The 16,663-nt window shown below is 31.7% G+C and overlaps 1 protein-coding gene across 12 annotated transcripts in view; it reads right to left on the bottom strand.

Moving 5' to 3' along the window:
- LOC127734768 (cAMP-specific 3',5'-cyclic phosphodiesterase 4C-like) overlaps nt 1-16,663 on the bottom strand; it is a 280,406-nt gene that overhangs the window by 62,029 nt on the left and 201,714 nt on the right. For 3 of the 12 annotated variants that reach the window (XM_052244837.1, XM_052244821.1, XM_052244827.1), the window contains exon 2: nt 410-645. The exons of 8 other annotated variants lie outside the window; for them this stretch is intronic. In XM_052244837.1, the coding sequence (XP_052100797.1) occupies nt 410-492 (83 nt within the window). In that variant the 5' untranslated portion in view covers nt 493-645. Of the gene's footprint in view, nt 1-409; nt 646-3,954; nt 4,057-16,663 lie in introns of those variants that run through there. One more of the 12 variants, XM_052244846.1, reaches the window with a different exon arrangement.

Genomic DNA, 16,663 nt, shown 5'->3' with positions numbered 1-16,663 from the left:
TCCTATTACTTATAATAAGAGAGAATTTAACTTTACAAAAAATCTTAACTTTTTTTTCAAGTAGTCACTGAACCATGAAAATGAGGTCAAGGACATTGGACATGTGACTAACAAAACTTCGTAACATGAGGCATCCATATACAAAGTATGAAGCATCCAGATCTTCCACCTTCTAAAATATAAAGCTTTTAAGAAGTTAGCTAACGCCGCCGCCACCGGATCACTATCCCTATGTCGAGCTTTCTGCGACAAAAGTCGCAGGCTCGACAAAAATGAATATAAGTAATTACTGGTACACATAAATCTACAATAACTAAATATCATATCTTTTCTCTTAAAAAATAATGTGATATCTAACTAGAGTTATCTCCCTTATAGTGCATGTCTAAGTAATGGTGTTACTGCTTACCTTTGCCAAAACGAATATCTAGATCTAGGAATTCTTAAAACACTTGTACTTAACACTCGATGTAGTTTATTGTTGTGAGACATGTTAAAAGTTACTTATACAAATATAAATGTTCTAAGATAATCAGGTCCAAGTGAATAAAAACATCCTTCTTATTCACATTATAATTTATAGTTCTGTTTTCACTTTTCACAACTGTTCACATTTTACACTTTAATCACATCAAATTCATCAACCTGAAAAAAAAAAACAATAACAAGTTTTACATTAACCAACCGACTTAAGTTCACACAAGTTTTATAAAAACATTTAACAATTATTAAAACATAATACATGTACTAGTGAGTATTATAATTAATTACACTCTGATGTATGTAACATTTTAATATGGAAATAATCCCTTTATTTACACCAGTTGTTTATCTAATAATCCATAAGCTGTTATGTACTTTTAATATTAGTATAACAACTTGTAAAATATTCACTGGTAAACAAAGATCACAGCTACTGCAATAAATTAAGCATATTTGTTTCTAAGGTGGTATGCTGAATCTCACCTGTTCTGCCTGTATGTATATTTTCAGGTAAAAAATTGTGACACCCAAGACAGATGATGTTATCGATCTATTATTTCTCCAATTACAACAGTCTAAATACAGATTTGGAAGAAAATCTTAAACACTGATCAATCATCTCAAAGACCTCTAATTAACCAACCAGATAACAAATTACACAGTGGAAGTTACCCTTGATCAATACTATACATCTTAGAAAAAGCTTAGCACTCTTTCCACTAAAAGTAAATTATATTGTTTATGACTATTTCTATCAGTATCTATTAAAAAGGCCTCTGTGGAATTTTGAGCAAGTAACTAAGAGTATCCTACAAACGTGTAACTTTTGCTACTAAAACTTTTGTTGAATCCAACAGAGATGAATCTGATTTAATACAAAGCCTTTTGAGGATACATATGCCTGTTTACATATAAAACTTGAAACATAAGCTTATTATCTAACAAAGAAGATGTGGTATGAGTGTCAATGAGACAACTCTCCATCCAAGTCACAATGTGTAAAAAATAAACAATTATAGGTCAAATTACGGCCTTCAACAAGGAGCCTTGGCTCACACCGAACAGCAAGCTATAAAGGGCCCCAAAAAGACTAGTGTAAAACAAAAGGTATTTTTCTGGCCACTACAATTTTCTGAAAAATTGACAAAATCCCAAAAGAATGTGTGTCAATAGAGACCACATGCCCTGCTCTGCTCACATTATCACATTTCCTTGTTCAGAGAATTGCAAAAGCTGGGTCAAAACCATTATTTGGCATATAGTTTTAAAAAAGCTCAAATTAAAATGAACATGTTTAATGAATTTCAAGTTAATGTGACCACAACTTAATCATAATCTACCAGAAGTCAAAACTAGATATGGACAGACACACAGACCAGAAAACATAATGCCTTTTACTTTCAAAGGCGGGACATGAATACAAATTTTGATAGGCAGAATTTTCAAGAGTATGAAACCAGGTATTCTTAAAATTTTAGCTCACGTCACTTAAATTGGAACCCATGAAAACAGATGAATCTACAGTGATTACTGAGCCTAATAAATTTACATTATAAAATATTTAAATGTTGATGATTTTTTTTGTTTCTATTACAAAGATTAACAACAATTATGTAAGAGTAGATTTGTATTTATTCATTACGTGAATAACATATAAAAACTCATGTGTTTATCCCTTTAGCCCACGACATCACATGTGATTATAGGATTATCCTTTAGCCCACAACATCACATTTGATTATAGAATTACCCTTTACCCCACGACATCACATGTGATTATAGGATAACCCTTTACCCCACCACATCACATGTGATTATAGGATAACCCTTTACCCCACTACATCACATGTGATTATAGAATTACCCTTTACCCCACCACATCACATGTGATTATAGGATAACCCTTTACCCCACCACATCACATGTGATTATAGGATAACCCTTTACCCCACCACATCACATGTGATTATAGGATAACCCTTTACCCCACTACATCACATGTGATTATAGGATAACCCTTTACCCCACCACATCACATGTGATTATAGGACTGCCCTTTACCCCACCACATCACATGTGATTATAGGATTACCCTTTACCCCACCACATCACATGTGATTATAGGATAACCCTTTACCCCACCACATCACATGTTATCATAGGACTGCCCTTTACCCCACCACATCAAATGTGATTATATTACCCTTTACCACACCACATCACATGTGATTATAGGATTACCCTTTACCACACCACATCACATGTGATTATATGATAACCCTTTACCCCACCACATCACATGTGATTATAGGACTGCCCTTTACCCCACCACATCACATGTGATTATAGGACTGCCCTTTACCCCCACCACATCACATGTGATTAAAGGACTGCCCTTTACCCCCACCACATCACAAATTTACAAGTGTGACTTCTTTCTTATGACTGAAAAACTGCTTTCATTTGCAAATTTTAGACAGTTGGTGGTAAAAGGCCACATTACAAAGAGAACCACCATTATGCTAGCAGTAACTCACTCAAAACTGCTTTCTTTTTCAAAGCAGAGACATCTGTTGGGTGGGCTTGGGGTTAGAAGGCAAATTATAAGGATAATATTACTCCTGAAAAAACTACCTCCTTTTGTAACCCATTATTGACATAAGAAAATTTAAATTTCATCTATTGTTATTTTCACATTAACTAAAGCTTGCTTGAAAACATTTTTTGATCTGTTAACTGTCAATATCTGTTGATATATGACAACTTAAAAATTGAAAATAAAATCAAAGTATCCATACTTTATATAACAGTAATATATTTTATATTAAACCAACTTAATATTAACTTAAACTAGGGAATTAATACCATAATAATCTAATAAGGAAAATAGGTCAATGTAATAAAACTTTCGACAGACATTAAATAAGGAAACCAGAGTAAACCACATTAGGTTAATGTATTTTATCAATGATGACATTTGGCAGCCACAAATAAATCAAGTGAATCATTTTCTTTCATTCTTTTTTTATATCAATACAAGACAGTTCAATACACATTGATACATTTCTGTAACACTTCAAATCAAGGAATGCAATATGACATATCTTTGACACCAAATATCTTATTATGAGTTTGTAATTATTCCAAGATTTGTTTTTCAATTTCATGCTTGCATATACTGAACCTTTATGATTACAGTAATTGTGTCAGTCCATCCCTCCCCATACCCACATACATAATTACATCTCACTTTTTTTTCTACATATATATATATATGTTTAATGTGTTCGACACACACTAAACATGTCTCATTTTGTCCTAGTATATAAGTTCAATGTGTTTAACACACACTAAACCTGTCTCATTTGTCCTACATATCTGTTCAATGCCTTCAACACACACTAAATATTTCTCACTTTGTCCTATATGTCTCACTTTGTCTAATATATATGTTCAATAAACACCAAACACATCTCACTTTGTGTTATATGTTCCATGTGTTCAACACACACTAAACACGTCTCACTTTGTGTTATATGTTCCATGTGTTCAACACACACTAAACATGTCTCATTTTGTCCTATACATATATATGTTCTATATACTAAAAAATCAACAAACTAAAATTTTCACTTATGCATTTGCCCATTATCTAAAATTGTTATATTTCAATCAATGGAAATAAATTTTTCACAATAACTTGTTAAACTGACAGATTATTGCATATTCAAATTGATGCAGAAGAGTTTTATCAGATGTCCATAATTAATAATGGACTCTTGGATATAAATAAGTAAATATGTAAAATTAATACTGAGAATGTTATTTGATAACCATTTGATCTTGGATATGACTGGGTACAATAAACATGCATTTTACTATCTTGAAATCATCATTTAAGACTTCAATCATCTTCAAAAAGTAATAACTGACAGTTCTTGGCAATCAATGGTTGATTTATGTGTAGGCACAACATATTATCCAGTTCAAATCTTTTTAATTGGGATTATAACTTTTGGCATAATTTCAGCACTGAAAATTCCAAATAAACCTGATGATAATTCAATACACAAAAATAACTGTAGGAAGAAATTTAAACAAGAGGCTGTTGAGTGACAGCTAACCAGATTTTTCTGCAGAGGTGAACTCTGAACAGTTGAGCAAGTATGGACACAACATTTAAGCTTAAAACAGCTCTGAATTTGGATTGTGATTGAATATTTATAATAGATTATTATCTAATTAATAATGAAAATGATATTTGCAAATCTGAACCCCAAACAGGATCATGTAAAAATTAAACATTAACACACACAACAAAAATAAAATACCACATAACAACTGTGACATCTACCTCCATAACACACATGACTTAAAAAAATAGTTATAAAGAAATTTTGATGTTATCATTACTGGTTCATGGAATAAGTTTGAGTTATTTCCCTTTGAACAGAAATATGGTTTAACATAGTACTCTAACATTAGATATGATTTCACTAAAAATAGTTCTCTAAAATTAGATATGATGTAACACAATGTATATCTATTTTCAAATTATAATCAAATTTAATTAATAGTTCCAAATATTTTTTCTTTCATTTGTCACAAACTAATATAGATCTGCAACTTATCTATCAACTTTATCTACACAATGTTACTGAAATATATCCTTTATTAAAAATAGATTATTATCTAATTAAAGGAGTTCACTTCATAAAAAAAAAATACATATATAGCATTCAGAAAATTAGTTTATACAGAATAACAAAACAAACCTACCACAAAATTCTTCAAACAATTAACCAAAGAAAAGGAAGAAAATCCAAAATGTCATTTATCATTAATACAATAATTAATTGTCTTTTAAAAATCTTTTAAAAATGAGTTATTTTCCTCCTTTGTACAGAAATGGATTAATTCATCAAAAATTGAATTCTTGGGAAAGGGCTATAACTGAACAACGAGACAAGCTAAAATCATGAAAATTGAACTTGACCTACATTTAGTCACAGGAAACAACATATCTAAATTTGAAAAAATTTCTTCAAAGCGTTTTCATGTAAATGAACGGACACTGTTTGGCAGCCACCAATCCGCCTGCCGTACATCCCCAAATCAATAACAGATTTTTACTTTGAAAATCCAGTTAAAAAAGGCCTTTTCTGCCCAGCGAAGAGAACCATTCCACTATATTTATCAGTATAAACAACAATTATATGCATGTAAAAAATAATAAAGCTAGGGAATACACCTTTGGTGATCAGATGATTTGTACAAGTCAATATCATACAATTAATGACATAAGTTGGACAGACACTCAAATAAAATTCTTATATTTTCATGAAAAGAATCTTAATGTGACATCAAAATTTATATTGCCCTGGAATATTAATATTTACCAACACCAATAACCAAGGTACACATGATTATTCTAGGTAAATTGAGTAAAAGAATGTTGGTGTTTTATCACCACTTTCAACACTATTGGCTGTATTGTGAAGTCGAGGAAGCTGGAGTGCCCAGAGAGAACCACTGACCTTGAAGCTGGAGTGCCCAGAGAGAACCACTGACCTTTAGCAGGAAAACTGGCAATCCTAACCAATTAAGTTAGGAGTTGATAATCTAGGTTAAATGAAAGATGTCTAATGTCTAGTGGCAATTATTACATATTAATGGCAAGAATTTTTAGAAGCCTTGAGAGAATAACATTTCTGGAAGTGTTTTAATATCCCACTGGTGATGCCATCTTATCCCATGATGGACTAGTATTAAAGAGATAATTCACTTGCAACTTATCTTACCAAACAGTATATATATTTCATTTAATATTGTGATTATAAAATAATTAGGAATGAAAGCTTAAATGAAGAATGATTGACAAAATGAAAGTGCTTGTAAAAAAAAGTGATAAAAAATCTCATATTTGATTTATTGTTGACTGAATTCATTAAATTATTCACTGAATAGTTAAGCAAATTCAAATAAAAAGCAAAAACTTCCCTGTTCTACCAAGTGTAGTGAAATACCTACTTGTGTTAAGGTAAATCCTAATATAATGACTTAAACATATGTAAATCCTTCCACAATGACTTGTTCACCTGTTACTATCATCCGATATTTATTAAAAAATGATTTTAAATAAAATTAAAAATATTATTTTTCAATTAATTACAATTTTTTCTTATTTCATCTGTGAAATGGATGGATGTTGAATCAATACCTGTTCTCTTATCACATAATAGTTTTGTGTTTTTTTTTCAAAAAATAATATTTGATCAGAGAGATAAAATGATTCAATTAAATCTTATCTGCCTTGTTAAACAACCTGTTCATTAGACGATCAATAAACCAGTCAATAAATATCTTTAATAATTAATAGTACATAAAAAGGATAAAAGGATAATTATTTGACAGTAAAACAAACCACACCAATATTACTAACTACTGACTCCTCCGAATACAATAGGCCTACAAAAACAAACAACAAGCAATATTACTTGGTCAAGTTGTGACCCCACTTGGTACAGGCACAAAAGTGGAGGCTTTAAACATGCACACCACCATCCCCCCTCTCTTTGCATATCTAGACCTTTGTCTAGGACTACATAATTAGTGTGGAGATCTCCTTACTTACAAATGATCTTATTGTCAAGGGAGGTAAAATCATCCTATTGTTAAGGGAGACATTAATTTTTACCAAGACTCCCTCCCATTATACAAACAAGACTGCACACTTTGAAATGGCTCTCCTGTTTTACTGATTATGACTGCATTCAGTGTTGACAATTTTTAAGATTAAGGGGTTATACTACAGAAACATTATCAAATATCAATGAAAATATTGTCAAGATCAGATGAAACCTGTTAGGGGAGACAAAAACTGGTATGACTTGATCACCAAAAACAGAAAAGCACTATCCAATAGATTCCAATTCAACACAGCAAAAACTGGGATAAATTTTTAAAGCAATAATTGATATTTTATGCCATAGAAATTAACTTCCAGAATTTAATCTTTGGTTTGAGGGCTTAAGTTGGAGATTAATCAAGAACAAGAAAGTGTCCATAGTACACGGATGCCCCACTCGCACTATCATTTTCTATGTTCAGTGGACCGTGAAATTGGGGTAAAAACTCTAATTTGGCATTAAAATTACAAAGATCATATCATAAGGAACATGTACTAAGTTTCAAGTTGATTAAACTTCAACTTCATCAAAAACTACCTAGCTTCAATAATGAGCAAGACCCATTCTGCATAGTAAGCATAGCATTATTTGTTTGCAGCATTTCACATTAATTAATCTTTCTGTCCATTGTTTAAAAATCACAATAATAAATGCAACACACATAAAATTGTGGATCTACAGTCACATGATACAAACATAGCATGTAATACCATCAATGTGGATTTACAGTACATGATACAAACATAGCATGTAATACCATCAATGTAGATCTACAGTCACATGATACAAACATAGCATGTAATACCATCAATGTACCATCAATGTGGATGTACAGTACATGATACAAACATAGCATGTAATACCATCAATGTGGATGTACAGTACATGATACAAACATAGCATGTAATACCATCAATGTGGATTTACAGTACATGATACAAACATAGCATGTAATACCATCATTGTAGATCTACAGTCACATGATACAAACATAGCATGTAATACCATCAATGTAGATCTACAGTCACATGATACAAACATAGCATGTAATACCATCAATGTGGATTTACAGTACATGATACAAACATAGCATGTAATACCATCAATGTGGATTTACAGTCACATGATACAAACATAGCATGTAATACTATCAATGTAGATCTACAGTCACATGATACAAACATAGCATGTAATACCATCAATGTAGATCTACAGTCACATGATACAAACATAGCATGTAATACCATCAATGTAGATCTACAGTCACATGATACACACATAGCATGTAATACCCTCAATGTGGATCTACAGTACATGATACACACATAGCATGTAATACCATCAATGTGGATTTACAGTACATGATACAAACATAGCATGTAATACCCTCAATGTGGATTTACAGTACATGATACAAACATAGCATGTAATACCCTCAATGTGGATTTACAGTACATGATACACACATAGCATGTAATACCCTCAATGTGGATTTACAGTACATGATACACACATAGCATGTAATACCCTCAATGTGGATCTACAGTCACATGATACACACATAGCATGTAATACCCTCAATGTGGATCTACAGTACATGATACAAACATAGCATGTAATACCATCAATGTGGATTTACAGTCACATGATACAAACATAGCATGTTTACCATCAATGTACCATAAATGTGGATTTACAGTACATGATACAAACATAGCATGTAATACCATCAATGTGGATTTACAGTACATGATACAAACATAGCATGTAATACCATCAATGTGGATTTACAGTACATGATACAAACATAGAAGTTGGTGACCTTCTGCTGTTGTCTGTTCTATGGTCGGGTTGTTGTCTCTTTGACACATTCCCCATTTCCATTCTCAATTTTATGTAATACCATCAATGTGGATTTACAGTACAGGATACAAACAGCATGTAATACCATCAATGTCAGCTGTGTGTTTTCTGTAGTACAAAGAATGATATACATTTCTATCATAAAAATATAAGGAGATGTGGTAAATATTGAAATCCTCCCAAAAGAACATGCTTCAAATGATACCAGGAGTCCTAAGGGATGTCTTATTGAAGATTTAATACATTGTCATTGATATAAAGGGTCCTTGGGGATGTTACATGGAGGTTTATTGTATGATCGTGTCACACTGCAAAATATGATTATGGTTGAGAAAAAGATAAAGGGCATTAAATATCAACCATAATTCAATGATTCTTAGGGCAGAAAATGAATACTTCAGATCTCCCAAAGTTTTCATAACAGCATGAGATAGTTTCTACAAATGTTACAGCATAGTAGAAGCCTTAGAAACTATCAAGTATTACAAAACATAATGTAATTATAATAATAAAATAAAATTATTAACCAGTAATAATATTTTTTGTCTGATTTTCCTAGCTTTAAAAGAGGCAATTCCAAGTTAAAACTTTTGTTTCCTGGAAATAATATTAAAGCCTACGTGAAAAAAGCCTGATGTACTGTAAATTTCAGAAATCAACAATAATTGTGTTTTTCGATTGACATCATAAATGTTTTGATATTTGATCATGATTAATATATAAGACTTAAAAGATGTCTCCGTCTGTTGTTATTTTTGCTTTCCTTTGACATACTAGAAATGTAGGAAACGGGAAACTATAAACATCAGTGGAATATGGCTTAGATATTGATCTGATAAAGAACATAATTTGTCAACCTGGTTGATTACAGCAATCTTGATTAGAAACGTGATCGACAGCATTCAAAGACTTTTCTATCCTCCGATAATTATCCTTAACAAAGTCAAACAATTCATCGCTTGTTTATTTCAAATTACAAATTAGATTTATGAAGATTAAAACTATTAAGCTGCTAAACACCCATTTTTTACTAGTGCAACATTTAAGATGAAAAAAGAAGCAGAAGCTGACAATCAAAAATTATTACAGTTGTAGAAAACACCATGGCCAAAAGATATAGTACAATAAGACAAACAACTGCCACAAAACATTACACAGAAAACTGTCGTAAAATGTTAAACCCAAGATGAAAATGTACAATCATGAAATGAAATTTTGCATGATTGAAATGCTTGTCTTATAATTAAGCATTTTTGTATCTGAATTAATAGATGGATGATATAATTTAAATATTTGTTCTTATATGGACATGAATGGTAGGACAAGGACCATGGACTTGCAGTGTCAAACAGGCATATAAATAATAAATGTCACTATACATTTCAATTATGTATATTTGATATGCATAAAAAAATTATCCATATTTACTTACAAAATTATGCAATTCACATTTCATAATGCTTACCATGCAAAACTTGTATAAAACCTCCAGAATTACAGCTATTCGTAACACTTAAATCAACTTACACAAAGATTCTGACCTCAGAGTTAAAATATCATCACTTTACATATTAAAATGCTGAGTTAAAATGTCGGGGATCGATATACATTATTAAGAAGGGCCTCTTTTGTTGTACAAATTTTTAAGTGTTGATGCGGAAAACCTTTGTAACAACAGATGCTAATATTAGCTTTTTACAACTTATAAACCACTTTATTATTTCACTTGTAGTAACAAAGTTATGAAAAAGCACAATAAAATATTTTCTAAGTCAATTATACGATTGAACCATAGAAAAAATGTGTTAACTATTTTGCCATGAATGAAATGTGATTTATATGTAAGAATAAAAAAATACCAAGGTACAAAGAATGTAGAGATAATGAGTACAACCTTGAAAGGTCAAAGTTTCATTAATTACCTTAATAATTGTTACAGATGTTGTAACAGTGAGGGGATACTTTATTTTGTATCAGCATGCCAAAAAATAAAATAACCTTAAATTAGACAGCAATGTTACAGAGAATAGGCAAACTATATGACTGGCATATGAGCACAAACACATTTTCGGAAATTTTTAAATAGTGACAGAGGTTTAATTTTTGCTTCCTTAATTTGAACACTCTTTGTTGTTGTCATTCATCGCCATGTGAAAATACCTGCCCTTAATACAGGTGAGAAAATATGTAACAGTATTAATATCTTTATATTGTAGTAATATAAAGAAAACAATTGAGTTTCCACTCACCATTCATTTGTAAACATTTCACAGGTGGGAAAACAATACAAAAAAAATATTTATTTATAACCAGGAAATTTTGGAAATTTGAAAATTTCTTTCATGTTATTTTTAATTTTATTGTGAAAACAACATCACAGAAATAGATTATGCACTAAATTTTGTTTTATTTCATCAAGAAATGATGGCTTACTTAAAATTATTCAAAGGTATAAAAAAAAACACTCATCTCTGAACAATAAACACATGGTAACTACATTTTCTGGATGAGAGTTGCCAAGACAAGACAAGCACTATATAATATGTTATCAAAGATTAGCATGTAGTACAAGAATTTTCCTTCTGATAAACTTACTGGGATATAGTTCTTACTCTAATAAAGTTTAAAACAAGATAACCTCAAGAAAAATCACTTCTCACCTCAAAAAGCTTAGTCAGCCATCATAATACTCAATACTTTCCTTTAAAATAAACAACATCTATCTATAAATCACTGTTTATGAGAATTCCAGATAGGTGTCATAAAAAGTTTTTATTGTTATACTTAATGTCTCTTATGTAACTGAGAATTAGAATACCATATTTTATAGCTAAATTATAAGAGAAATGTTTTCCTGAAAACTTAACTGGCATATTATGCTGGTATATAGTTGGTTTAATGTTTTTTGTGCTTAGAACTTCAGGTTAATGAAATCAATAGCATACTGGTAAACCATATTTGGTGAATGGAGTTTGAATCCATTGGATGAAGATCAATGCAAATGTTGAAAAGGCTGATGATTGTAATGAATATATTTAGTGATAGTCTTTACAGAGTTTGGTGGTTGACATATGTACAATATATTTAGTGATAGCCTTTACAGAGTTTGGTGGTTGACATATGTATAATATGTTTAGTGATAGCCTTTACAGAGTTTGGTGGTTGACATATGTACAATATATTTAGTGATAGCCTTTACAGAGTTTGGTGGTTGACATATGTACAATATATTTAGTGATAGCCTTTACAGAGTTTGGTGGTTGACATATGTACAATATTTTTAGGCTTTTGAATTTGGTAGGTGACTGATATATAATATTGGTAGGCTGTTTAATTTGGTGGGTGACTGATATATAATATTGGAAGACTGTTGAGTTTGGTGGTCGACTTATGTATAATATTGGTAGGCTGTTGAGTTTGGTGGTCGACTTATATATAATATTGGTAGGCTGTTGAGTTTGGTGGTCAACATATGTATAATATTGGTAGGCTGTTGAGTTTGGTGGTCGACGTATGTATAATATTGGTCGACTTAGGTATAATATTGGTAGGCTGTTGAGTTTGGTGGTCGACGTATGTATAATATTGGTCGACTTAGGTATAAAATTGGTAGGCTGTTGAGTTTGGTGGTCGACGTATGTATAATATTGGTCGACTTAGGTATAATATTGGTAGGCTGTTGAGTTTGGTGGTCGACAATGGCAAATGAATTAGTGGTAAGTTAGTTGATATTGGTTGTATGTCTAATGATTAAAGAAGCTAGACTGGTTTTTGGTTTAAAGACCACTGAGTAAAGTGGCAAGACCTTTGATTCTATTTGAGGAATGGCTCAAATGAAGTCATTGATGAATAAGTAAGAGCAATTTTTCTGTCATTTTTCTTGTAATACAACGTATGTCAGCAGTATCCTCATTGATAACATTTCTTAGAATCAAATGCCTGTTACATTACAGTTCATAAAACTATGTAAATAACCTAAAACTTAGGAGGAAACTCCATAAGGCAAAGTTGAACCAAGACAGTTTTGGGATATTCACTTCATGACCTTTAGTTTTTAATCGTAATTGTAGAATATTTGTTACTATTTGATGTTCTCATTCAAATGCTAGTTATTATTCATTGCATTACACAATATATATCCATCCATGATGAAACTATACCCTAAAACTTTTAATATTTATTAATTGATTGAGTGTTGTTTGTTTAACTTCCAGATATTTCATGCATATTAAGGATGAGAACAATTAAACAATGAATCCAATAAATAGGTTCAGCAAAGTAAACTGACTGGGATTATAAAGCACATGAATTTTGTCTGCCACTGGAAAATGAGGGTATGTTGGATAGGGGCAGACCTGGCCACCTCAAAGTTAATGGGCAGGGAATGTGGCACTCTCCTTACACAAGTCATTGTGGATTTAACATCCCAATTCCAACTGAAACATGACAGCATATTTATACATCCCTCAAAGTCAAATGAACATCCCTCTTTAGCATGGGTTTTAATCCCTGGTAAATTTTGCTCTAAATTCCTGGTATCCTTTACTGTGTAGTGAATCATAGTACTTACACATAATTAGGAAACAGCAGACAATTTCAGATTTAAATAATCAAATTAAGTCATACTTTAGGAAACCATGGTTTAACTTAATTGAGCAGCATGAAAAATTACATAATTATTTTAAGAAGACATGTCTGTTCAAAATTACTGTCTAGTTGAAAACATTATTTCATACAAATAACTATTCTAAAAGAAAAGCATACCATAGACAACATTAAGTACCAAGCTCAGATTGTTTTGAATAAAAGCATGTTATGACTTCTACAATAGTAAGATAATAAGTCTTGAGGAGGAGAAAATGTAATAATGTATTTGCCTTAAGGTGATCCCTACCATAAAGAAAATTACTGTCACAAATTTAATTTTCCTGAGATGTGTTAGTCAGAGCTATATTGATATTTGCAAATGTAAAACCTAAGATTAACATCTGCAAGTATTAAAATACATAATACATTATTGTTATTTCTTTTCTTATGTAATTGTTAAATCATGCTTTTTTAAATGAATTCTCAGATAGAAAAAAGAAACATATGTAGATAAATCATAGATTTTATCCCCTAAAAATATATGGCATTCGCCAATGAAAACTGTTGTTTTGAAGGAATTGCACAAGAATCAGTGTTAAAATGGCAAGTAAAATGCAAATCCAGGGATTTGGCACTAAAGAATATCTTTGTTCTGTTCTACTATGGTAATAAAGGTAAATTTATTGCAGAAATGCAATTTGAAATGTTAAACATCTCATGTCTAAGTGTTAAGATATCATGCTGACAATATATTAGCATATGTACAACAGCACAACATCCATAATTATGAAATATATGGACAAAAGTGAGAAAAAAAAGCTATGTTATATGCTATATATATTGACAAATGAGTTGAAAATGAAAAATACAGCAATATTTGAGAACAAATGTTATTTTAAAAGAATTCAGAACTTTTAAACACATTCTCTGAAACTGACATTATCAAGATGCTTGATTTCTTGATTGACAACATATTTGTTACGTTTGGAGGACGTGTTTTTCAAGACTGTCGGAATTCCAATGGGAACCAATTGTGCCCCTCTTCTTGCCGACTTGTTTCTTTATTATTATGAGGCTGACTTCATACAGGAACTTCTTAGGAAGAAAGATAAGAAGTTAGTAATATCCTTTAACTCTACGTTCCGCTATATAGATGATGTTCTCTCACTAAATAATACAAAATTTGGTGACTATGTTGAACGAATCTATCCCATCGAACTAGAGATAAAGGATACTACAGGTACAGTTAAGTCTGCCTCATATCTTGACTTACATCTAGAAATTGACAATGAGGGTCTGTTGAAAACAAAACTTTACGACAAAAGAGATGATTTCAGCTTCCCAATTGTGAACTTTCCATTTCTATGAAGCAACATTCCAGCAGCGCCTGCATACGGAGTATATATCTCCCAATTGATACGATATTCCCGGGCTTGTGTTTCCTATCATGATTTCCTTGATAGAGGATTGCTGCTCACAAGGAAGCTATTAAACCAAGAGTTCCAAATGGTGAAGTTGAAGTCATCCCTTCGTAAATTTTAAGGACGCCATCACGAGTTGGTTGACCGTTATGGAATAACCGTTTCACAGATGATATCGGATATGTTCCTTATGACGTAACTACAATACCCTCCCTTTTCACGAATGTGACTTACCGAATTAGACTATTTACCGGATTTGTAATAACATAAGCAACACGACGGGTGCCACATGTGGAGCAGGATCTGCTTACCCTTCCGGAGCACCTGAGATCATACCCAGTTTTTGGTGGGGTTCGTGTTGCTTAGTCTTTGGTTTTCTATGTTGTGTCATCTGTACTATTATTTGTCTGTTTGTCTTTTTATTTTTGGCCATGGCGTTGTCAGTTTGTTTTCGATCTATGAGTTTGACTGTCCCTCTGGTATCTTTCGTCCCTCTTTGTGTAAGATGTCAAAAGTTAAATCTATCAATAAGGATCAAAAATACTCCAACATTCTTCACACCTTAAATCATCAAATAGATCAAGTTTCTTCTTCATAGTAAAATCAAGTCTTTTCACTGATACTGTCAATACTATTTCTAAGTGTCTTTATGAAATTACTGTCATCACTGAGTTGTCAAAGGCTAACAGTAACTAACAATCTGATCAGGTTTTCTTAGACCTGGCACCTGAGTTTCATAAAATTATCTGGTACTTTATGAAATGCACCAGAGAGATAAACATTTGATCCCAGTGTTTTATGAAATCCACTTGAGATATGAACATTAGTGTTTCATAAAAAGAAACAGAGAGATAAACTTCAGTGTTTTATGAAATGCACCAGAGAGATAAACTTCAGCGTTTCATGAAATGCACCAGAGAGATAAACTTCAGCGTTTCATGAAAATCACCAGAGAGATCAAACTTCTGTTTTTCATGAAATGCACCAGAGAGATAAAACTTCAGTGTTTCATGAAATGCACCAGAGAGATAAAACTTCAGTGTTTCATGAAATGCACCAGAGAGATAAAACTTCTGTTTTTCATGAAATGCACCAGAGAGATAAAACTTCAGTTTTTCATGAAATGCACCAGAGAGATAAAACTTCAGTTTTTCATGTAATGTACCAAAGAGATAAACTTAATCATTTCATGAAATGCACCAGAGAGAAAGCCTTTAGATGACAATGAGAGACAATCATTTAATGAAATGATCCTTTGAGATTATTCAAGTGTCGTATAAATAAAAGCAGAGTTCAAGTCCTCATTGGCCCCCAAGAGAATTCTGGAAAATCAATTGATTTATACCTCCAAGAAGAGCATTTAATTTGTAATAATTTCATAAAAGCACATCTAGAAAAGGTATTTGGACCTTGAATTGTAAGATTGGACTTCCAGCAATGAACCAACATCAGCTAGGGCATTCTGGAAAAAATATGGAGTGCCATATTGGTCAAAAGTGAATGTCTGTTGAAATCAGGAATAATCTGTTAATGAGTTAAGTGCACTACAAATATTAAATGCAATCTGAGGTTGAAACTTGAGGATTTCAGTATACTTGATTAAAACTGAGTGACAAACAG

The sequence above is a fragment of the Mytilus californianus genome, unplaced genomic scaffold, assembly GCF_021869535.1.
Source record: "Mytilus californianus isolate M0D057914Y unplaced genomic scaffold, xbMytCali1.0.p SCAF_1, whole genome shotgun sequence".
In the NCBI taxonomy this organism is placed as follows: domain Eukaryota; kingdom Metazoa; phylum Mollusca; class Bivalvia; order Mytilida; family Mytilidae; genus Mytilus; species Mytilus californianus.
The sequence above is the reverse complement of the archived record's forward strand: the minus strand, read 5'-3'. Positions and strand labels throughout refer to the sequence as shown.